This window comes from Delphinapterus leucas, chromosome 2, assembly GCF_059928025.1.
Source record: "Delphinapterus leucas isolate spDelLeu-1000000601 "Yukka" chromosome 2, BTC_Dleu_Yukka2, whole genome shotgun sequence".
Classification (NCBI taxonomy): domain Eukaryota; kingdom Metazoa; phylum Chordata; class Mammalia; order Artiodactyla; family Monodontidae; genus Delphinapterus; species Delphinapterus leucas.
In genome coordinates, this window is record NC_143130.1 from 70,582,718 (window position 1) to 70,608,871 (window position 26,154).

The following is a 26,154-nucleotide window of genomic DNA, read 5'->3' on the forward strand; positions in this document are numbered from 1 at the left end:
CATTCAACTCAGTTTGAGCATCTAGTATGTGATTTTATAGAATCGAGGGATACAATACAATACAGTCCCTGCTCTGTAGCTCAGTTTTATGGTCAGGTCTAGTGAATAGTATATTCGTAAAGCCCTACTGTTTTCATTTATTGAAAGTCTCTACTTTAACAGCTCTTTTTTAAATGTGTCCTTTCTTTAAAATTGCGTTTAATCCTTTCCAGAAACAACTGTTAGCCACACCCAACTAAATAATCATGCAGAAGAATTTTAATATCAGCCTAGGTTAAACATAATTCAAAATGTATGAAATTATGAAAAATTATAATGCACTTGCAAGGCCAAATAGTAAGTTTTGGGGGGTGATTTATAGCAGTGCTCCCCTCTCCTGGAATAAATAACCTAAAGTTGACTGTCTTTAAATACACCACTGACAACAATCTAAAAGTTTTGACATCGGAGGAACAAACAGATAACTAGATAAAAAGGAAAATAGTGTTGGAGTTGGTGGAGGTGTCCTCTGAATGAAGAGGGAGCTCAGAGAGTACAGAAAGAACAACCCAATGACGAGCTGGTACCACAGAGCTGTACTCAGTGAACTCAGGGGAAGACTGAGGTGGAACCTGGCCTCTACAGGACCTACCCTGGAAACTGTCTGGACTCCAGGGTCCTCCTCTTTAAAATGTGGGCCATGACAGATGATCTCTAAGGTCTCTTTCAATTCTACAATTCTGTGAATAGTTTGGCTGGAATATCAAAGAAAATATCCCAAGAAGGAGCTCTGTGGTAGTGCCTCACCAAAAGCTATTTGAGTTGTTAAAACTAGACTTGATAATACACGTAACACATTCTAGGTGCTGTATTAAGTGTGGTATGGAAGACCTGAGTCTCAGTTTTGGTTTAACTTTACTAAAAGGTACAACCAATTGCAATTTAAGTGTTCTGATTCTTAGTTTCCTAGATAAGATAAAAAGATACAGAAATATATACTATGCAAGTATTGGGGAAAGAGACTGAATTCTCACTATGGTTAGCTAAGAAGGAATCTTGGAAGAGATGGACCTTGAAAGGATAGGTGGAAATCAAAGGGATGGGCAATGGTAATAACTTATATAAAGGCTACAGGGTATAGCAGAAAACATGTGCTTTGGAGGCTGATGGATTTTGTTTTAAATCTTGGCCTTGGCACTTCCATCTGTGTGACCTTGGACAATTCAGTTTTCTGAGTCTCAGTGTCCTCAAATCTAAAATAATAGGCTTACTTTATAGTTTTAAGGATTAAAGATAATAGCAATATAGAGTCTAGCAAAGCCCAGTTTGGAAGTGGAGTTCTATGGAGTTAATTTGAGGTAATAAAGGTTTCAGTCAGAGGTGCAATTCAAGAGACTCCATTAGGGAAATCTGAGATAAAATGATGGGAAAATCAAGCACCAGCAGCCAATGCCAGAGATTAAATCCAAAGTAGCTCGGGCAGGACTGGGATCTTGAAGTACGGCAGGGATGGGGTGTGACCATGAACACAGTGGAAACAAGTAAGGAGCATCTAAGGTAGTTGCCTAGAAGATCCCTGAGTTACGCGCAGCTTCACTCTGTTCGGGCTGCGGTGTTAGGGTATCTCAGGATGCCATAAAGATGTAAAGAAGCGAGGCAGACATCATAGGCTTTATGTTGTACACTATTGGGGCTGGGGGAAGAGGGGTGCTAAGAGGGGTGTCAGATCGGGGATTCAACTTCTCAACTCCAGTGGCAGAGTGAAAGGTACAGTGAAGAAATTATTATAAAAGTCCAGGTAGGAGGTATGTGGGCCTGATACAAGGCCAAAGCAATGAGAATAGAAAGAAAGTGACACATGGACCCATTTCAGGGGAAATTTCTGACAGGATGTGGTGACTTACAGGATGTGGCAGATGAAGGAAAGAAAAGAGTGAATAACTACTAAGTTTTTGAACTGTAAGATGAGGAAGACAGTGATGCCACTGAGCCGGGAACACAGAAAGAAGTGTAGGTGACGATGATGAGAAGAATCACAATTCGAGGAGCTTACAACTGAGCATTCGGAGGCACTTAAAAGACGTGAATGTCACAACAGGGCCAGAGCTTCCATCACCCACCACCCAAACCTTAAAGCACTTCATTTCTTCTTTGACAATACCTGTGACTCAAGCTAAGGGGGCTTGGGGGCAGAGAGAGCATCAAAAATTTCATGAATTTCATAAAACTTATCCAGCACTTACCTTTACAGCTAATATTTTCCCACTTGGAACATGATATGCTCTACGGAAAGATAAAAAAATAATAAAATCACTTGGGATCACTAAACAACCTACCAAGTGGTTAAGGACATAAATGTATATCTGAATACATCCTCAGCAAGGGGATATATGATACTTTCAAAGAACACTAATAACAGTAGTAATTTACATTTTCTATTGAGCTTAATGGTTTACACAGTGATTCACTATGTAGTACCTTAAAATAACCCTCTGAGGTAATGCTGATATAATTATACACTTTTTAGAGCCCAGAACTCTGAAGCATAGAGAAGTTAAGCAGTTTACCCAATGGCACGAGTCAGTAAAAGGCAGAACTAGACATTAAACCCAAGTCTTCTGGCTTCAGATCCCTTACAACATACTGTCACTGTGTGTGTGTGTGTGTGTGTGTGTGTGTGTGTGTGTGTGTGTGTGTGTGTGTGTGTGTGTGTGTGTGTCTTCTGCAGCTCTCTGCTAAGCATGGTACAGAGCCACATAAAATGGGAGGTTTCCCGTTTATCTCAGTTATATATACAGATAAACTACATCCCTACATTTCATCAAAATAATCTGAAAACACATGGCTTAAGATATAAATTCATGTACAAGGTCATACAGTTACAAGGCTCAAGTATGAGGTTCATCTTTTCCTAAAGCTGGCATCTCTCAGTATTTTTTTAAAAAGCTACAGAACAGAGGCAAGCTCAAATGATCAGATACGGTGAAATAATTACAATTTAAATCAAACAATATGAATACATTCATTTATGAAAAAGAGTAAGAGAATGTTTGCAGAGATAAAATATCATTACATCTCATCAAGACCTTTTGTATTGAAATGAAATGTGTATGCATGCACTGCAAGGAATGCCATTCTGACCAACTATCCAAAAACAATTTGCTTTATATAAAAATTTCAAAACAAACCAAATAACATAAACAAGCACTGTTATTACAAGTCCATATAGGTATAAAGAAACAAATTAGTTTGGAAGAACTAAAATCTTGCTCCAGAGAAGATTTTACATTATTAGCCAAGATCCAATTGATCTTCCCCTCACCCAGTTAGTGTTAAGATGTAAGTGGGGTAAGGAAGATGCGAGGGGATGGAATTTAGCTTCTCAGGAATTCCCCATCCTTACATGCCAAGTTGCTAAATAAATTTACCAGGCTCCCAATTTTTACTGGGTAATGACCTAGTAGTAAACATTGTTCATTCCTTTTATTTTTTAATTGAGATATAATTGACATGTAATATTATATTAGTTTCAGGTGTACAACATAATGATTCAATATTTGAATATACTGTGAAATGATCACCACAGTAAGTCTAGTTAACACCCATCACCACACAGTTACAAAAATTGCTTATTTCATAAAATAAAAACAAAACATATATTTCACTATTATCAAAATGAAAACATCATTTTCTGTTGTTTTGGCACAAATATTCATTTTTAACACCTTTATTGAGGTATAATTATATATGGTAAAATTCACTTGTTTTAAGTGTACAATTCAAGATTTTTAGAAAATTTACAGAGTTGTGCAATCACTGACAAGTGTTTTTAAAGTGACTGACTTAAAGAAATCGTTCAGTTATTAAGAACCTACAAGTATTTGTAACTTTTCACATATAAAATGTTATAAAATCAGGCATGACTAAGAAAAAACATATATATCAACGTTAATGTATATATCCATACATAGGACTGTTATAAAAAATTCATTCTGCTTCTCCTACTTGAGTGGACAAAGGTTAAGCCTATTATGGAAGGTAAACTTAGCCTTTATTTTATCAATTAATTGTAGAGAAATTCACGTATATCTCATTTAAAGGAAAGGTAAGCTTATAAAAATCAGCAATTGTTCACTTTACCAAAGAGTACTTTAATCTGTATAAGTGTCTAAAGACTTTCTCTAAACACCAACCTCCCTAGTATATATAAATACTATTAAATTATAAAACTTAAATTATTAAAAAAATTTTGTACTTTGTATAAAGTGATACACATTTTTAAAGTGGAACCCTTATATTATACTGGTTTTACAACAAATTACCAGTTACTTTACTACCTATGATAACATCAAACTTTTAAAATGTGAAACTACATGTCATGATTTGATTCATGATATATCTGAACTCATGTAATAAATTAATATATAAAAACTTACATAGTATTTCTTCTCAGTGCATGACAGAGAAGTTTGTTGGACTAAGCCAATTTGAAGTTATGACTTGAAGGAATTTAGTAACTTTATTCCAGGTAATATGTAACATTTAATAATGACATATTATTTTTCCTCTTGAATTATCATGGTCTCTTCCAATTTCAACATTATAAAATACTAGATATTAGGGCTCCCCTGGTGGCGCAGTGGTTGAGAGTCCACCTGCCGATGCAGGGGACATGGGTTCGTGCCCCGGTCCGGGAGGATCCCACATGCTGGGGAGCGGCTGGACCTGTGAGACATGGCCGCTGAGCCTGCACGTTGGAGCCTGTGTTCTGCAACGGGAGAGGCCACAACAAAGAGGCCCGCGTACCACAAAAAAATAATAATAATAAAATAAAATAAAATACTAAATATTAGAATCACTAACTGAAGGCTGAAATGTAAAGATAAATAGTTGAATGCATACACAAGGATTCAAAAGTTGTAAAAAGAACAGTGATGTTACATTGGACAATGAGTACACCTGGATGTTTTAGACCAACAGGAGCGATACAGAAATGATTAGCAAATAATCTAGTATATATACCATACTGGACAGTTTGGCAACTTAATTAGCTTGTCAAGAAAGCCGATCTCTTTTCCAAAAGAAGCGTCTCCTATTTCCACGTGAATTAAAAGCAGAGGCTTGATGATTTAATTATGATGCATGTTAATTCATCCATGGAAGTTTGGGTTCGATTTCGAGCAATAAAGATGCTGTGTGGTTTGGTTTACAGTGCAATGAGAGTACCAATTTAACACTTAATCATCAATGAGAAGTGGATGACAAAAGCAGTGCCAGGTATGAGCCCAGTGTGTCCCTTAACTTTGCAAATGCCATTCTACCCAGAGAAAAGGAATTTGTTTATTTTCAGTGGATACTGCATCTCAATTGCCTTGACCTCAATTGTCTTGATCTTTCTCAACACTGTAAAGTGATTAATGAAGTTTGAATGGAGGCGCTGGTTACACCAAAAGACAACTATACACCTCTGCATTGTTTTAATTAACCGCTAACACTTCAAATTAGTTTGTTGCCACAGTAATTACCTGTTCCAATGAGTGCACGGAGGGAGTATTTTTATAAGTTATTTTTAGTGCTGAGTCCTTGAGCGTTCCATTTTGTTTGTGACCAGCACAGAGCTTCTGGGAATAGTCCCAGCCCTTAAAATTGAGCACACAATATATATACACTTTAGGATTGTAAAAGCTAAGTAGCCTGGTATAAACTTTTTGAGTTTTTAAAATAACAAGGAGACCAGCAAAAGAGAACATCTATACTTTCCACACTTTACTTTCTTTTTCTTCTGGGAAACATAGGTTCTATGTGACTGGACAAAAAAGTTGGTACCAACCTTTAATTTTGGTAGAGTACAAATGCAGATAATAAGTTGAGCAAATAGGTAATATAAAGAACTGTCTTATCTAATCCCTTCCTTTTGCAGTAGAAACATCTAAAAGCTGGGTTAAAAAACTTGTCCAAGCTTATACAGTTAGTCAATGGCAAAGACAAGACTGGAACTGAGGCAGAACATATATATTCTAGGACCTAAAAAAGTATGTGGTAATGTTTAAGTGTTCTTAACTGCATTCTAGAACACGGGAACTCATAATTCAAAACTTACAAAGGTGCTGACCTATTTCAATCAGGCTAAGACCACCACACTGAATCTTTCCAAGCAAGGAATCTTCTGCAATCACTGCCAATCTACTAGGGGAGGCAGAAGAGTGAGAGTTGTAATCTCTAAGTCACTGCCTTAGTTCTGATGCTAGCTCTGACACTTCTTCATGTGAACCTGGCCTGTTATTAAACCTCACCTTGTCTCAAGTGCCTCAAGTCTGAAAAGGGGAAATCAGTCCCTACGTTATAAACTTGTGACGTTCAGTGAGATAAGGAAAGCACGTAGGACAGGGCCTGGCACGTAGTAAGCGGGCATTACATGTTAGCTAGAAAGTTTTCAGGGTAGCTGGGTTTTTAAAAACCCACTAAAACAGGCTGAAAGGCAAGAGTTATCTCTGTGCTTTAAGACTCAGGCTATGTGCTCTACAAACGAAGGCTAATAAAGCTTTAACAATGAAGACTGGCAAAAAGCTGCAATATAGCACTTACTGTTAAGAAAAGAAAGTAGTGTTACATCATGGTGAACCAACTTTGAAAACAAAGAATTAGTCATCTGAAATGCTCTGGCTATACCATGATTCAAATTCTAAAATTTCTTACCATGCTTATCTCTTGACCACTAGTTAACTTAATTACACTCAGACAGGTGTGATAAGTGCCACATTCCAGGTATTCATCTTAGCAGAAACACCATTGGACAGTAACTGTTGCTAAATGAGAAGCCTAATTTTTTATTCTCCTTGGATTAATAGGAAAATATAAGCTACCTTAAAACATCCACACAACTTCCTTTAATATACACCCTCATAGACTATAACATTTTGAGGCCTCTCCTAGTCTTCAGACTTTAGTATCTCTGTTATAACCCCCAGCACACTGCAGAAAAATTGTTTATATGTCTGTTTTCCATACTGGACAGGGACACTACCATGTCTTAATCACCTTTGCATTCTTTGTGCTTTGCACAAGTCCTGGCCCATGATATAGGTACTCCAAACTTAATAGATGTTTGACAAATGATTATTACTTCTGGATGAAAAAAGTTTATGTAATTGTTGAATAAAGCAGAAATATATTTAATTAATGCATTTAATTAACTGGATGCATGTAGACATTCTACACGCATTTAATTAATTAATTCAATAATCTTATGAGTAGGAGCAGGAGTTATTCTTCCCTAGCTTTACTGTGATATAATCGACATACAACATGAGTAGAAGTTATTATCCTCCCCATTTTATGGGTAGATTTCTAAGTGCTGAATCAAAAGTCCTTACAAGGATTTCAGGATCTGGCCCTTGATTACCTCACTAATTTCTGCTTCTGCCAATCTCCCTTATCCACAATACTCACTCTGCTCCACCAAACATCTTTCTGCCGCAGGCCCTTTGCACCTACACTCAGCCTGGACCACTCTTCCTCCAATATCCACTTGGCTTGCTCTATCACTTCCTTCAGGTTCAATGTTACTTCTTTGACTGTCTTACATAAAACAGCCCATTTTGTCTTTCTTTATTTTTATAGAATTCATCAACACCCTACACAATTTATTTATTGTTTGTCTCATACCACCAGAAAGCAAGCACTGTGAAAACAGGGACATTTTTTGTTGTTGTTCACTACTGTACCTCTAGTGCCTAACACTGTGCTGGGCACATTTTATAAATATTTGTGGAATGAATGAATTTCCTGAACTGCTATAGGTCTTTTTATGACAGTTTTGTTTTTCTAGGAAATTGTCCATTTTCTGTTTTCAAATTTATTGTCGTAAAGTTATTCATTATATCCTCTTTTTTTTTTTTTTTTTGCGGTACACGGGCCTCTCACTGTTGTGGACCCTCCCGTTGCGGAGCACAGGCTCCAGATGCATGGGCTCAGCGGCCATGGCTCGTGAGCCTAGCCACTCCGCGGCATGTGGGATCTTCCCGGACTGGGGCATGAACCCATGTCCCCTGCATCGGCAGGCGGACTCTCAACCACTGCGCCACCAGGGAAGCCCATATCCTCTTATTTTTGAAGTCTCTGCCTAGAATTATGTCCCCTTTTTAAATTCTAATTTTATTATTTGTGTCTTCTCTCTGTGATACTTGAGCAATTTTTCCAAAAATCCCACTGTTGGTTTTCTTGAATTATTAATATTTCTTTCATTTTAATTTCATTAATTGTTTTCTTTAGTATTCCTTTCCTTCCACTTTCTTTGGGTTTAACCCCTTCCCTTTAAAAAAAATTATTGATTTAGATGTTAAACCTATTTATATCCAATTTTTTTCTGACATATATACAAAAAACTATCCTTTAAGTAAGCCTTGGACTGCAGCTCATGAGTTTTCATATATGATATTTCTTTACTGTTCAGTTGTAAATATTTTTATCCCATTATGATGTGTTACATGACCAATAAATTATTCAGATGTGTGCCTTTTAATTTCCAAATGAATGAGAGGGTTAACATTATTATTTATTTCTAAACTAATTGTATAGTCAGAAAAAGTGACCCGTATGTTACAAATTTAATTGAGACTTGCTTTGTGCCCTAGTACATAATCAGTTCTTAAATAAGTTTTCTGTACCTGAAAATAATGCATATCTTCAACATGACTGATAAAGAGTGCTCTATGATCATGTGGTCAGTTTGTTCACTATGATGCTAAAATCTTCTATACCTTTTTTTAATTTTGGTCAGATTGATCTGTTGATTACTGAGACACATTCTACCACTATAACTGTGGATTTATCAAATTTTCCTTGTAATTCTGTTAAGTTTTTTGCTTTACATATTTTAAGGTTACGTTATTAGTTATATACAAGCTTAGGTCTATTATGTATTCACAGTCTTTTTCTTCTATCATCATACAGTAGTCCTTTCTATCTTCATCCCTTAAAAAACCCCAGAAAACAAAAAAACACAAAACTTTCTGCCTTAAAGTCTGCTTTGTCTTGTGTTAATATAACCACAATAGCTTTCTACTGATTAGTTTTTGCCTGGTATCTTTTCCCCAACCTTTTCCTTTCAACCTTTCTCTGTCTTTACGTTTTAGGAATACATTCTAAAATAGTCAAAAATAGTAGATAGCTGTATTTTTTAAAGTTTCACTTGACCAATCTACTAACTGGCAATATCAGTTGACATATTTAATATACTTATTAATACAGATTTATTTCTACCACCTTATTCATTTATTTTACACCTCTCTCCCTCTACTATACTGGATTATCCCTTTATTCCCTCTATTTGTTTCGAAGTTATACATTCCATTCATTATCTTTCAGTTGTTACCCAAATGTTTTTAAATCATATCTGACTTAACAAAATATAAACTTAATTGCTATCCCTATTCTTCTCTCAAACAATATAAAAATCTTAGAATGCTATAATTCCAATCAGCTCTTCTCATCTTGTATTATTTTGTCCAGTCTTTTTGTTTGACTTCATTTTTTTTTTTTTTTTTTTTTTTTTTTGCGGTACGCGGGCCTCTCACTGTTGTGGCCTCTCCCGTTGCAGAGCACAGTCTCCGGACGCGCAGGCCCAGCGGCCATGGCTCACGGGCCCAGCCGCTCTGCAGCATGTGGGATCCTCCCAGACCGGGGCACGAACCCATGCCCCCTGCATCGGCAGGCGGACTCTCAACCTCTGCGCCACCAGGGAAGCCCTGACTTCATTTTAAAGCCCCTAATCACTACAACTGTTGTTTTGTAGTCACATTTATCTAAACAGTCACCATTCTTTCTTTCATTTTATTCCTTTCTGGATTCAGTTGGATTCAGTTTCTTTCTACCTAAAGCATTTCCCTCAGTTTCAAACTAACTCTCCCTCCTTCCCTATCAAACTATCTTTTTCTCTCTCCCTCTGTCTACACATATAGACACACATACATATTCTTTTATATTAATTTCTGAAGATGTATTTATTTTGCCCTCACTCTTGAATGATAGTTTAATTGAGACAATCATTCCCTTTTCATCTTTTGAGTATACCATTGTCTTTCAGCTTTCATTACTATTGTTTTAAGTCTGCTGTCCTCCATTTGCTGGCCAATAAATGCCACTGAAGATTCTTGGACAGAAAAGTGATATGATCAAAATCCTTATTCTGGCTGCATATTACCACAATACTACTAGAAATGAGGAGAAACCAGAGAGAGCAAGGGGCACTTAGAAAGCTGTAAGTCTACATAAGAGGTGGTGATATGAACCTATGTAGCATTCACAGATATGGAAAAGGGGAAATAGATACAAAAGATTTTGGCCAGAGATAATTTAGGAAACATGGGGATTAGGAAGCTGAATCTAAAATTTCAAGCTAAGATCATAGGAGAATTATAGTGCTTATTAACAGAAATAGAAGAATCTTACCTAGTTAGCCTTCGACTACATAATCCTGCACTTTTAAGCTCCATGAGGGCAGAGATCACACCCACTTCATTCAACAATGTGTATAAAGCATGTAGAACAATACTTAGCACACAGTAGATACTCAATTATTTAGGAGTTAATAAATAAATGGGGCAGTCAGGAGAGAGGAGAAAGGAAAAAGGAAACAAGAGGAACTAACAATTCCTGAGAGTCCACAGAATTATTCTAATCTCTGTATGGTGTATGTAACATAAGCCACATTTCACAGATAATAACAGAAAGACTCAGGGATATTAAGGTAATAAGAATTCATGAATGGCAGATACAGGATTCAAATCCGGGTCTATTTCACTTCAACGCTTGCGTTCTTTCCAGTATAGACAGGCTATACACAAGGAAACATTTGAAATAAGTTTACTTTAGAATATTGTGAATGTTGAAGGTGAAATTCAGAAAAAGAATGCATTAAAATTCCACCTACCATATTCCCTACCCTGTGGTTTATGTGGCTGAATTTATCCATCGGCATCAACTACTCTGATGCTTTATATGTCACATGTTGCTGTTATTATTATTTTTCTTTAAAACTGTTATGTAACGTCACTAGTGTGTGCTTTAACTATACTGTAAACTCTAATTACCAAACTATATTGCAAATTCTTAATACAGGGTCTGTGTCTTATCCTATTTTATAGTAAGTTTCAAGGTCAAAGTCAAGGTTCATTCTCTTCATTGCTGTGACCCCAACTTCTACCATGGTATATGACATACTCTCCTCTTAATTTATGTATTTAATAAATAATGCATGTCTCCAACTGCCAAGCACTATGGGGGTATTGCAGCTGGAATAGAGAACAAACCAGACAAGGTTCCTGCTTTCCTGAAGCTTACTTTCTGATGGGGGAAGAATGACAATAATCAAATAAATATAAAATATGTCAGGTAGTAGAAGTGCAACAAAAAAGACTAAAGGTAGGGATATAGAGTGATCAAGATTAGGGGCATTTTTTTAATACTATGAGTGGGAGGAGTTAGGGAATGCCCCTCTCATTAGGTTATATTTGAGCAGTAAAGGAGCATACCCTTTAGATAGCTGGAAAAAGAGGACTTCGGGCAGAGGAAATGTTAAATTCAAAGGCTCTAAGGTGCAAGTGTGTGTTTGACACGTGCGTGGAAGTGGAATAAGCAAGAGGGCTAGTTGTGGGAGACAAGGTCAGAAAGGTAATGGAAAGACAGACTGTGTAATACCATTTAGGCCATGGTGAGGACTTTGGCTATCATTTTGAATGATACAAAAAGCCATAGGGTCAGGGGGAGAGCTTATATTTTAGAAAGATCACCTTGGCTATCGGGTGGAGAGAACTCCTTGTAGGAAAGCAAGGACAGAAACTAGGAAACTAGTTGGGAGGCTACTGCAATAATCCTAGCAAAAGATAACAGAGGCTTAGAATATAGTGGTAAGTCAGAGGTGGTCAGCCTGTTGAAATAGTTTTAAGGAAAAGCCAACAAGATTTGTGGGTCAATACGATGGATGGTCCGAGAGAAAAAGAAGGAAGAAGAATGACTGGAAAGTTTTTGTCATGAGCAACTTGTAGAACAGAGTTTCCATTTACAGATTAGAAAAACTGTAGAAGGAACAGGTTTCAGAGGAAACCAAGAGTTCAGGTTTGGGTAACTGTGAAATGCCTAAAAGACATTCAACTGGTAATTAGATATGAGTCGGAAGTTCAGGACAGAGGACAGGACTGGAGATATACTTTTGGGCTTCATCAGCATATACATGATATACAAAGCCATGGAACTACAAAATCTCACTTAGGAATTAAATTAAATAGAGACGAGGTCTGAGGACTGAACCCGAACCACTCCAAATCCAGAAGTCAGGAAGATGAGAAGAAACGAGTAAAGGAGACGAGAAGGTAGAGAAAGTAAGCCAGCAACAGAACCCAGAGAACAGTGCCGCTGAGGCCCTGAATGTTGGTGTTAACATCTCTCATACTGCCAAGTGCAGTACCTTGCCCAAAAGAACATATGACTGATTTCAAAAGCAATATCTGGGGACAAATGCAATTAATCTTACTATTTTCTATTTGAAATTTTTAAGATGGGTCTAGTACAATACACACAAGGCTAGAGGTGTCCCTACCTTCATCTAAACCCTAATGAGAAGCTATTAAAAGATAGATCAGTCCAAAAAATAAACTGAATTCCTATAAGAATCTTTAAAAGTGAGTAAGGAAAAGAAAAATTTGAAAACAAAATGTTAAAAAGTCCTACATTCACACAGGACATAAGGGAGAAGCAACCTGTGTTCATATTCTAACATCTGGTTCCCCACACAAATTTATGTCATGCATAAGATCAACTGCATCTGTATTTTACAATGTTTACTGAAATTATTTATGCTTAGAATCTCAAATTCTAGGAGAACCTAAAAAATATGAATCGGCCCAGCTGACTCCTGTTCACAAAATAAATAACCTAGAGCTGATCATATATTTTCTGATAAAGCTTGTACAATCCCACATAATTAAAGTAGGCATCTAATTTCTACCATGCTATTCTGCATATTAACTTCTGAATACATTCTAATCAAATTATTTTCAATTATGAGGAGAAAGAATTTACAATAGGGACTATCTATGCTTCTCTAGTGATTGTGATAATTTAAGAATGGGGGGATGACCTATTACCCCACTGTAAATATTTCACACTTCAGTGTAACTGATAATATGATATGCGATAAATGTCAATTTGTTAGTAAAATGGTCACCAAAATGCGAAGGGAAATACGACCCCACACACACACTTTTTTGCCTCTTGGAGCAAGGATCTCAAGAGTAATTGCGTGTATGATGACTTTTAATCATGATGGCAAAACAAAAACACTGAAATAACAGCATTGCCGTTGCCCTGTGAAGGGGGCAAGGCAATTCTTTCATGCACCATGTGGAATAAATGCCACTGACTTAAGTTCCACTTCTCACATAGCATACTTTATAAAAGGTTAGTGAAAAGAGGGACACAATTACTCTGTGAATTATTTATAGAGCACTATCAAATGCTGGAAATTCTCCAAATGGACAGGAAACCTAACAAAACAATCCAGCCACTAAAATGGAGAAAGCAATAGTTAAGATTTGGCTTAAGAAATACATATATACACAATTAAAACAAAAATCTTTTGTTATTTTGTGAGATGTTTTTAAAACCGTGGATGTTGTCTTTTAATGCAATGACATGCTTTCAGTAACCAAATGTAAACTAGCTATGGTTTTGAAAATGAAAATTTTGTTTTATTGCTTGATCTTTTTAGAGATTTGTTCTCTTGGTAGGTTTCTTTGGGGGAGGATTTTACCAATATGTCACATACCAAAATAGCCATCCACAGAAAAAAATTCAAATAGTTTGAGGGAAATCAACACTGACAGTTGTTGCCTTCCATAGTAGACAAACACATTAGCCAGGCTCTAGCTGTTAAAGTAGGAAATCCAAAGTAAACAGCAGTTATAAAAAGCTTTTATATAAACTGTACTAGTTCAAATAGCAGTCTATGCCAACCTTCCTTCTGTCTAAAAACCCATTACAGATGCTGACTACTGACTGTAAAATAATTTATGGTTAAGCAACAGGGCTCCCTAGACTGTTTAAGTATCAAATCAAACATGTCATTAGGTCACAGATATTAACAACTCTTTCAAGATGCTAATCATACATAGGGCTCACAAATCAACCTGATGTATAATATGGGGAACCTGGCAGGGGTAGAAAGAGTTTTGTAATCAGAGAAAAGCTACCATAACTCTATATCTTATGATTTCTTCTTCTTTCTATTTACTCTGGTTATACGCTCCTTTTTACTCCCACACCTGCCTCAAAGTTAACATGGTCATCACTGCCTCCATATTTCTTCCGTAAGTTGATACGGCCTGATTCAAGCCTTTAACATCAACTAGAGTAATGGCATTTAATATATGGCCTAAGTATCTTTGAGATCAAGGAAGCTACAGTCATAGTGATCTCTTGATCAAATCTTCTGAAAGAATGTAATGGGCAAAACGGAGAGGCAAGAGAAAGCCTAACGATGAAAATGAAAAAAATGAAGCAATACATGTGGGGGAAAAACAGGAGTATTCGTGAGGATTAACTAGCTAGGAAACTTCTCTCCTGAAATGGCTTGATTACAGTATCAACTCTGCTCACAGTTTCTTGGTGGAAAGCTAACAATAAATCACTTTCCAAAATCAGATACAAAAATGACTATTTCAGAAAACCCCTTCTACTAGTAATTAACATTTGATTATGCTTTGTGGTTTATAAAAATTTTTTATATAAGGAAGCTATTTAATTTGCACAAAAATTCTTAAGGTAGATATTCTTATTATCCCCACTTTATAGATAAGGAAACCAAGGCTTGGTGAGGTTAACAACTGCTTCAAGATTCTTATCTCCTAAGCTCTGGAGTGGGACGTGGATTCAAGTCCTCTGAAGCCAAATCCAATGCATGTCCCAACAACCCTGTGTTATCATAAACTGACTGTTTCTAGATCCTCTAATTCCAGTTGTCTGCAAGGTTCTCTGGATATAGTCAGTTTTGGTTTTTAAAAAGCAATAGGGAAAATCGATTGAATGACTCACTTTTCAGAGTTGCATTAACTTTTTCAGGCCACTGGGGTACAATTTACTAAATTACCTCTCCTAGAACACTAAATAGTACCCTAGTGGGTCAAAGAGTAAATGCACCTCTGAAAAGTGAGCCATTTATCCCCTTCTTCCCTGTAGTACCAGATGTAATATGTCCCCTATGACAGAAATATTAACCCATTTCCATTAAAAACTCAAGAAATTGTCCCACACTAGAGAAAATGAGTATGGGGAAGTGTCCCTGGGAGAGGAAAACAAAACAAACAAAACTCCCTTCTATAATCCTGCCCACAATACTGGTGAAAAGTCATCATGTACTTATAGGAAAATATTGGGTTTTCATTCACTGGAAAATAATTTTAATCAAGACCTTAAAACAGGATAAAAAAATATAAATTAAAAAAATATATATATATAAATTCAAAAGCTGATGGTTTTCAGCAGGGAGATGCACAGAACATCATGATGGCTGTACTGCAGTATTTAAAAAATAAAGCCCAAGCATTTCATCTTGCTTATGTAATAAGATACATATCACAAACAGCTGTTCTTTCACACATCTCACTATACTAGAGGTTATCCCTTTGATGGAAAACAATTCTCTTGGCTAGCAAGTAAGCACATTATTACTTTTAACCTCTATAAAGGGCAAAAGCCTCTGAATACATTTCTGAGTTGCCACAGGAATAGCTATTGAGTGATTTAACAGTTGCCAGACACCTTAATAAAGCCAAACTTCAAGTTTTCAGCACTGTTAGTCCCTTACTCTTCTGGAAGATGGTTATGCAATGAAAATAAGACAACTTTAATTTAAGAATCATCCAGCTTCTAATTAAACTGCCACAGGCAGCTGGTTGGATAAGTTTTAATCAGTTTCAATCACCTATTGATTGGTATACTGAAGCCTAAAAAATTAAAAGTAAAAGATGATTGGGGAATTGTCCCATCTCTGAACAACAGGAGAGGCCTCTGTAAATAACTCCTCTTTTAACCATCAGCTAAATGAACACTTCAATACTGCAGTACAAAGTCTTCTGCAAAATTACTTTAACTAACAAGCAGAAATTTATCAGCTTCAGCCAAAATCAATGCTGAAATCAATTTGAACAGTGTTGTGTCTAAAGGGGCTCATTGGCAATTTAGGGAAATTACACCATGTAAATGCCTGTGCTTTAATTGAACAGTTTCATCAACTAGGCTGTGATTGCTGTCCATTCATTTATTTACTTTCACTGCAGATACCATTCTGCAAAGGAACGGCTTTTGTCAGGCTGGAGAGAGGCACTTTATCTTCATTTTGTGCACTTTTGTGCATAACAGACTCCATGAAACTGGCGTATCATGACTAGGGTCAAAACAAACCAAGAGGAACTTTTTCCTTTTACATAAAAACTGAACAACACTCAAACTACCATCATACCTTCCACCATCCAGGGACAGTCATCTTTAAACTCAGTAATACAGAAAAATCTGTGCCTCTATGTTTTGGACAACAGAATAAAGTATTTGGATTCTAAACTCAATTCCACCATGGTATTCTTTTTGAGATATCTGTAGTGACTTCCAAAAACATATAAACTGTATTAAAACATTCTCTCCAAAAATTAAGCAACATTTTGTTTTACAACGTCCTTTGAGATTAGTCAAGAGGAGGTGCTATTCTCCAATCCATTCAGGAGAGTAAGGCTTAAAGAAGTCATATATTTTCAAAGTAAGATTAATGGGAGGAGAAAGGGAGAGGGGTCTGTGTGGGAGGAAAAAAACAGACTTGTTTACAAAGACCAGCAGCTGAAAACATCTACAAGAGTCCAATGATGATTTAAATACACAGACAAAAGCACTCACAAAATCACAGGCAATGAAAAAACCCAAAGGTGTAATTTCTGGAGAATCATATGCTGAAGTGACTGAAGTCTGGAGATAGGCATTAATGTTTTTAACACTGAATTAATCAGTTAATTCAAAGATTACAAATTCCAGGGAAGGAGAGAAGAAAGAAGACAGCTGTTTGTTCATATGGGTCATTTGTAAGGTACATGTGCCTGATGCAAAAAATAAAAATACAAAATGCAACTGTAGTATATTTGCTAGAAAATGCCATCAAAAATTCTTAGGCTTGCACATAAGTTTGCTTACCTTAGCTCCTCACAGAATGAAAATGTAATTATTTACTAGTAAGGGCACTGGGAAAGGACCAAGAAATACGAAAGCAAGAGTTTCAGTGGTGGTTCTATCCCTTGTCTTGCTTTGACTCCTTAGGGAAATCCCTTAATTTTGGTGTTTCAGTTTCATCATAGGTCAAATGAGGATGGTAATACCTACTCTACCCAGCTATATTTCAACGCTGCTGGGGATAACCCTTGGCATGCTATGGTGGCCCAGGCTGGAAACACAAACGCAGCCATATGATTCTGAACAACCCCTGCATCTTGGGTGTACGAAGGAAGGGTCTTAAAACATTTTGCTAGGCTTCCAGGGAAGCAGGGAAACTTCTCATTTACCTCTTCAGTCAGTTACCCCACTATACTCTGCAACACTCACTAAGAATTACCTTTAAAAAAAAAGTTAAAAGGAAGAAGAAACAAATGGTGCCCAGAAACTTAACTGAGTACACGTGTGTGTGGTAAAAATTCACTCTGTAAGTTTACCCCATGTACCATTTTCTCTACCACTATAAAGTTTCATTGGCTATATTTTGTGTTGCTGAGACAATGTAAAAATATATTTTATTCATAGTTTTTAGATAACTTTTCAGAAAACTTAATTACGGTTTAATCAGAGCTTTATGTTTACTGACTAAGTATATTGTTACATTTTGCTGTTAGCAGTCATAACAGAATCAGTATGTTTGAGAACATTATACAATATATATTTTCCAAATACACTAAGCTTGTTAAAATGCTATATTGATTGTGCCCTAAAGCAAGTTCTAATTTTGTCTGAACATTTTTCATTTCATTATTTGAATTCACAAAACAAAAACCACGAACTCTGCTTTGAGCAATAATACTGTACATTCCTTTTCTTTCTTTCTCTTATAATACTGACTAGGTAAAGTATGGAAATTTTAGGGTCAAGAGGATAACATAATACAGGGTCACACTTAAAAATCAAAGTAATGTTTAAAAAAACTTGGTGCCTAATACCCACAGCCCAAGTCGCTCTTGCTATCTCCCCCTCTAATTTAGTAACCTGCTCCTCCAGTTCAGTTTTATTTCACAAATCAGAACCTAAACTTATTTCACTCCACCAAGGCATCAATTTAACAGGAACATGGTCTCTTATATCAAGGTAACCAACGACAGAGCAAGGAAAAAAAATTGTGGCAGAAAGTTATACACAGTAAATGCCTTTTGGACTTTCCAGTGAATTATTTTCCAAAAAAAGCAATTTAAGTAAATACCCTAGATGCTATGGTATACAAATAGTTGCTTGTGCGATATGCCAACCAAGAGCCTATAATTTTCTAACATATCAGATACTGTAAAATAGCTAAAAAAAATTAATGTGTCTTATAAATCAAGAAATGCACCACCTCCACTAGCACAACCATACAATTAATCTAGGGATTCAATTATTAAATTCAAAGCTTTTGATAAGTAAAGACCCAAAGGACAGACCAAATAACAAGTTATGTTGCAATAATTCTGTCAGCCAAGTAATGGTTGCTTTAACATCTACTAAAAAGCATCTAAAATTAACAACTAGAGGTGGTGCATCACTGACTTTCAGGATTATATATTAATTTATATCTCACATCCAAAAATAATTTGGGTTAAAAATTAGGAAGCTTAGGAGTGTGAATGGCAAACAGGAAAACCCTGGCTTGAGAAGTAGGCCCAAGTACTGACCCTAGGTGTCAGAACAAATTAAAGGTGTACAACTCGATGTTTTGATACTGAGTTCTAGTCTTTTTTTTTTAATTATTTTATTTTTATTTATTTATTTTTGGTTGCATTGGGTCTTCGTTGCTGTGCGCAGGATTTCTCTAGTTACGGCGAGCGGGGGGCTACTCTTCACTGCAATGCGCGGGCTTCTCACTGAGGTGGCCTCTCCTGTTGAGAAGCACGGGCTCTAGGTGAGCAGGCTTCAGTAGTTGTGACACACTGGCTCAGTAGTTGTGGCTCGCGGGCTCTGGAGCAAAGGCTCAGTAGTTGTGGCACACAGGCTTTGCTGCTCTGTGGTATGTGGGATCCTCCTGGACCAGGGATCAAACCCATGTCGCCTGCACTGGCAGGCAGATTCTTTTTTTTTTTTTTTAAATAATTTATTTAATTTATTTATTTTTGGCTGTGTTGGGTCTTCGTCGCCGCACACGGGCTTTCTGTAGTTGTGGCGAGCAGGGGCTACCCTTTGTTGCAGTGCATGGGCTTCTCATTGTGGTGGCTTCTCTCATTGTGAAGCATGGGCTGTAGGCGCACGGGCTTCAGTAGTTGCGGCATGCAGGCTCAGTAGTTGTGGCTCACGAGCTCTAGAGCACAGGCTCAGTAGTTGTGGTGCACGGGCTTAGTTGCTCTGCAGCATGTGGGATCTTCCCAGACCAGGGATCGAACCGGTGTTCCCTGCATTAGCAGGCAGATTCTTATCCACTGTGCCACCAGGAAAGCCCCCACAGGCGGATTCTTAACCATTGCACCACCAGGGAAGTCTCCTGCGTTCTAGTCTTGATTTGACCGTGGGCATGCCACTTAACCCTTCCAAGCTTTTTTTTTTTTTAAATTTTGGCCGTGCTGCGCATCTTGCGGGATCTTAGTTCCCTGTCCAGGGACTGAACCCGGGGCCCTGGGCAGTGAAAGCACGGAGTCCTAACCATGGACCGCCAGGGAATCCCCCAAGCTTTATTTTTCTCACTGGTAAAGAGAGGGTAAGCATACCGACCATGCCTTCTTGGCAGGGATTTAGCAAGGTCTCAAAAATCCCACATGATCAGGCCCCTGCCCATCTCTCCACTCTCCCCTGAGCTCGCTCCAACCACACTCCTAGACACAACACCTTCACACCCATCTCAGGGCATTTGCCAGAGCAGTTCCTTCTGCCTGGAAGGTTCTCCTCCCAGATTCTCCCATGACTGGCTCCTTCCTGTCCTTCAGGTCTCAGCTCAAATATCCCCTCCTCAGACAAGCCTTGCTGAGCACCTATTTTACATTCTATACAGCACTTGCAAGGTCTGTTATCATCTTACTTCAGTATTCATTTTCTCGATTACTGTCTGTCTGCCCCCCTAGCGTGAGCTCCAGGAGTACCGGGAACTTATCGGTCTTGTTCACTACTGGATGGCCTTGGCACAGAGTGACTCTTGGTGAGTAGCTGTTCAATGAATATACAATAAGACAAAATTTAAAAGAAAAGAACCAAGTGATACCTGACATGAAGATTTTTATGGTAGCTGAATGCTGAATTTCATTCTGGAACTTTAGACTCGGGAGTAACCTTTGCACTTACTCCATGTCCAGTCTAAGTGGGAATTGTTTTCTCAGCGATTCTGAACACTAAGCCACATTGTTCTGCTTAAGGTAGAAGCCAGAGCCACCCAGCAATGCACAACACTTTGTGTCCATCCTTAGGTTGTGAAGACTCTGCCTCTGCACGTTAATTCCTAAAACACTAAGTACCTACAGTAGGTAAGGGGCGGTGCTGGGCCCTGGAAGGATACCCACTCAGATGACCTCTAGGCAGGACAGTCCAGTAGGAAGAACAGCAGGAAGAGTACATGGTTCACTCTAACCAAAGGCAGACTGTCACAGAGACATTCAAGACAAGCAGGGACTTCCCTGGTGGCGCGATGGTTAAAAATCCGCCTGCCAATGCAGGGGACATGGGTTCCAGCCCTGGTCCGGGAAGATCCCACATGCCACGGAGCAACTAAACCTGTGTGCCACAGCTACTGAGCCAGTGCTCTAGAGCCCTCGAGCCACAACTACTGAAGCCCGTGCGCCTAGATCCCGTGCTCCGCAACAAGAGAAGCCACCGCAGTGAGAAGCCTGCGCACCGCACTGAAGAGTAGCCCCCGCCCACTGCAACTAGAGAAAGCCCGCGCACAGCAACGAAGACCCAATGCAGCCAAAAATAGATTAAAAAAAAAGACGAGCAATTTGAGGTGGGCTTTCAGAAGAACACAAAGCAAACCTGTTCCTCTGTCTACACAAATGCCCTTCAGACTTTTTTATGTCAACTGTCATGGGACCCCTTAATTTTCTCTTCTTCAGATAAAAGTCAGCCAATTCCTCTGACCACTTCTCAACTCAAATAACAGTTCCTCCATGAGGCCCTTCCTGTTACCTCCTGAGGAAGTAGCTAAAAGTCATCACTCCTTCCTTGGCCCCCCAGAGGCTGTGTGCCACACAGACAGACACACAGCCTAGACTGTGAGGCCCCGTACTTACCTGTGGACAGAGCTTCTCCCTCTACCTGGACACAGCTCCAGTGAGAGCCTGGCTGTCCCCAACAGCTGACACAAATGCCCTCCACACAGCACATGCTCAGAACATGCCCCACTAATGAATGAAGGAGGATTAGACAGGCAAATTTCCCAGACCCCTTGTTATTCTCTCCATGCTCCTCTGAGTGGTCTCTGAACTGTCCACATCTCTCTGTAAACCCAGTACCCAGAACTAGAGACAAAAATCCAAAAGTGGCACCCTGCAAGATGAAGTCAAACCCAAATGAGATACCCTCCTAATGCAGCCAAGAGAACAGATTTTAGTGGAAACTAGATTTCTTCCACCCTATAAAAATAGAAGTGTGCTAATGCTTATCTGTTCACAAAGACTTCTGCTGGGGACTTAAATTTCTTTATAAAGGAAGCACTTTTATTAAAATAAAATATTAGAAAGGAGTCTTGCTGCTTCAAAACTATTTTTCCCTGAAAGGAGATAGGGTTGAAATACTTAGATTCAGCAAATTCTTACTTGAAACATTACCATAATGTATTGATTTTTACCAGACTTAATTGACTGAAAAGTTGTTTGTGTAGCAATATTGGCCAAACCAATATACTAGAACGATTTTGTTACCCACAGTAATCAAGTGCATTTCTGAAGTATAATTATACTGTCATAAAAATAAAGCCAAGATACCCTTTTCCAAGCAATAAAACAATAGGGGCTATAAAACAGGAAGAAGAAAAGGCTAAATAAATGAGATTTTTAAAATGAAATTTAGTGTCTTTCAAAAACACCGCTGCCACCTCTTCCTTCCCTTAAGCGAAGGTTAGCAGAAAATGATCAATACTTCAATCTCAATAAACTATTTCAATAATAGTTAATTCGGGTGGAAACAGAGTCTGAAAATCTCTGCTCAGCGACCTGTGACATCCTGTCATGTTGGCTGGATGCCAATAATCCCTCATTGCCATAATGGATATGAGCATGTGTGAAGTTATGGGAACATGGAGATGGGGCAGCAAAGGTGGGAAAGGTGTAGAGAATCAGGAGCTCAGGTTCATTCTTCAGATTCTAATCAATACAATACACATTATTGTATGAAACAAACCTATAACGGTGAATGCTGAGACAGGGACAGAGGGAAGCATACATAATTAATTTTATTTGACAAATACTCATTGATTTTCTGAAAATATTAATATCTTTGCTTGTCACATGATACTATAATACAATCCAGCTATATACAAGTTATTTAATTTTACATTAAGATGATGTCTTGTTTGCTTGTTTAAAATATGATCTTGGCTGCAAGGAAAAGGTGCTTCATTTGATTGGAAATTTAAAGTTAAAATAAATCAAACAATCACCCTAGCTCTTGGGTCAATATCAAAACCATTTAAAAACTACTCTTAATTTACAAGATGCACTTCAGGGAAAAAACATAAAGGAGTGGGGTCACTGATACAGTTGTCAGAGAAGCTGGGGTTAGGCCTGTTTTGGTTTGGCACCTTCGGGCTGTTTGGTGAAAAGGGAAGTGAGAGTTTTTCTGGGTATTATGTGGTTCCCAATATTTTCATCAGGGAACCTCTTTGTTATGCTTTCCCCTCAGGGATCCTATGTTTTAAAATATTTTGTTTACTAAACAGCATTTAATTAGACAACAATTCATGTATTTTCTCATTTTCTAATTTTCATGAAATAAATCATGTTAAGTGTAATGAGCTGATATAATTCCAGCCCCGAAACAAAAATGTAATGTTTTAGTTGGTCTGTACAGCCATATCATGAGGGCGGAATACAATTTAATAGCTCCTGTGATCTCAATTACCATCTCCAAGGACCATCTTCACCCTGTCGCCCAACAAATATTTCATAAAATTGGTACGACAACAGAAATGAAGAGAAACCAACACCTTTGAGAATTATTATCCCCTCCCTCTTCTCCTGTCTCTAGATATGGTCAAATTAATTCTTAAATAATGGTATATATCCAGTCTTCAAAATGCCATGTAGTCAGCATATATGCTGCTAACTAAACCACTGAGAAAATTCTACCACAAACCCAGGTTAGACCCTTAACTGTACTGCAGGAAGCAGCTGGATTTAGAAAGTTCACTAATATTTTCCAACACCTGGAGATTAGAATACATGGCCAGAAAGCTGACAACTTGAGTCTTAGCCTGAATAATTTGCATTAAGGAAAAAGATAACATAACAGATGATCCTTAAGTGCCTGCTGGCTAACTGACTTAGCAAGACCTAAATCCTAAGAGTTAGATACTACTTCATTTCTGGACCCAAAGCTTATGTGACTCCATCAAACAACGCACTGAAGGAGCAAAGGACCTGAGTGACTGGCCTTCATTATCACAAAATGTTTCCAAAGTAACTGGGCCTATTAATTACTTTCATTTCTACATGACATACTATCCAAGAAAAACAGACAGTAACTAGAATGTTAATGGATACCAAATACTCAGTTTTAACATTTGAAAGAAAATTAATCATTCAAACATATGCCCTTAGTTTAGAAATCCCTACTCTTCTCGGTGAATGTTCTAAAACAATTACACAGTCTCAAAATTATGCAGCCTCTAAAACTAGCCAGGTATGGGGAGGATCCAATTAAAGAGCTCTACTAAAACCTGCTTGGAAAAAACCTACACTTGCCTCATTCTCATTCCAGCCAACACATATAAAGCATCTATTCTATCCGTAGGACAGTGCTGGGTACACTAGAAAATACAAGGAAACACAATGGACTCTGCCTGACCTTGAGAAACAACACTGCCTTGGGGATAAACAGAGTGAAAGGACGAGATGCTGTGTAGAGTGCTGGCTTTGCCACATGAATGTGAGCTCTAGCTTTTTCCAGTGGAAAAATGTGCTTACCATTATACCAGCTGTCCTATAGCAATTTGAAATTAACTATGATAAAAGAGAATATATCTTGAAACTCTGAAAAGAATCATTCTATTTAAGTTAATATATAAGATATAATAATAAATCATATTCATGAGGCAACTAGAGAATAAAAGGAAACAAAGAAGTGTATGATGTATCATAACATAATGTAGAACTTCTCAAAGTTAATTCAACACAACTTTAATTCTGTGAGATATTTCTCAAAAAAAGAATCCCATGGCCAAGTAAGCACAGGAAGCCCAGGGATTAACGATTTGTCTATCACTGGTACTATCACGAACAGTAGCTAACATCTAGTAAGTGTCAGTTACAGTGCTAAGTCTTTTCTATGAAACATCTCATTTAACTTCACAGTAACTTTATAAGATAGGTATTATAGGTATTATTATCTCCATTTTACACATGGGGAAACTGAGGTAGAGGACGTTACATAACTTTCCCAAGGTCGCACAAGCTAGTTAGTGGCAGGTGCAGGGTTCAAACCCAGAGCCTCCACATTTAACCGCAACACATACTGTTCTCTACTTCCCCGAAGTTTTCGAAATTTATTGTGAATCTACCAGAAGGGAATAGAACATGTGTGCTTCCTGATTTATTTTTGTGGAGAAACTTGCAGCACTCTGGGAAATGGAGCAATAATTAAAGTGCGTTCATTTCCTTTTCTTAAATTATTCTTCTTCCTAGGTTTGGGTTATACTTTAGTCTAGGGTATTTCCTTTATGATCTATGTCATCCAAACTAGTAATCCAACAGATACCACAATTTAAAATTACCTGCCTAGATCAATATCATAATAGTAGCGCAGCAGGGGACTACACACAGAATCCACGTTTGGTTTAAATATCTGGGCCCAGAAATTCATATTGTATAACTGAGGAGAACATCTAGACTTAAAGGATGAAAATGTGTCAACTATTAAATACTATGTATTGCAGTTACACAATATCATATCCCTTGAAACTCACAACATCCCATCAAGTGGAGCAAATAAGACTGAAATATTAAACTTTTGCTTTACATTTATTATTCTTTATAAGAAAAAAATTAAATAGGCCCATTAGGCAGTTTTGCTACCAATGAGTGGATTTTCCAATATTTTCTTCATCTAGTTTATGTAGCATAAACTGTAATGTAATCATTTTTGTTTGAAAAATCACAGTTTTTATAGTCAACACCATTAAGGTAAACTTAATATAGGAGAAAGTCAATCATAACACACCAAACACTTAGTTTTATAGAGACTTCAGTAAAGTGGCTTTTCATTTCCTGATGATTATACAATTTCTTTGTGCTGCACTAAAAGCCAGGGATATAAGAACAACACAAACTGAAACCCAGACAGAAATGAAGACCAATGATCAATGATAAGTGGTTATTCAATGTGATATCTTCATGGCTCTCCCCTTAAGAATCACCTAGGCAATAAGTGAAATGTCTTCTTTTTTACAAGAAATCTATTACATAAAATAAAGTACTAAAATGATCATGATACTGCCACTAACCCTCTGTAAACAACCACTGTCAAAAACATACTAAGGGCTTCCCTGGTGGCGCAGTGGTTGAGAGTCCGCCTGCCAATGCAGGGGACACGGGTTCGTGACCCAGTCCGGGAGGATCCCACATGCCGCGGAGTGGCTGGGCCCGTGAGCCATGGCCGCTGAGCCTGCGCGTCCGGAGCCTGTGCTCCACAGCGGGAGAGGCCACAACAGTGAGAGGCCCGCGTACCGCAAAAAAAAACCCCAAAAAAACACCATACTAAATCTTACAATACATA

At 37.8% G+C, this 26,154-nt stretch overlaps 1 protein-coding gene across 5 annotated transcripts in view; it reads right to left on the reverse strand.

Annotated features, from left to right (window-relative positions):
• The window catches only part of MAP2K5 (mitogen-activated protein kinase kinase 5), a 268,367-nt gene that overhangs the window by 184,132 nt on the left and 58,081 nt on the right, over positions 1–26,154 (reverse strand). For all 5 annotated transcript variants that reach the window (XM_089907071.1, XM_022579868.3, XM_022579867.2 and 2 more), the window contains one exon: positions 2,223–2,262. In XM_089907071.1, the coding sequence (XP_089763197.1) occupies positions 2,223–2,262 (40 nt within the window). The remainder of the gene's footprint in view (positions 1–2,222; positions 2,263–26,154) is intronic.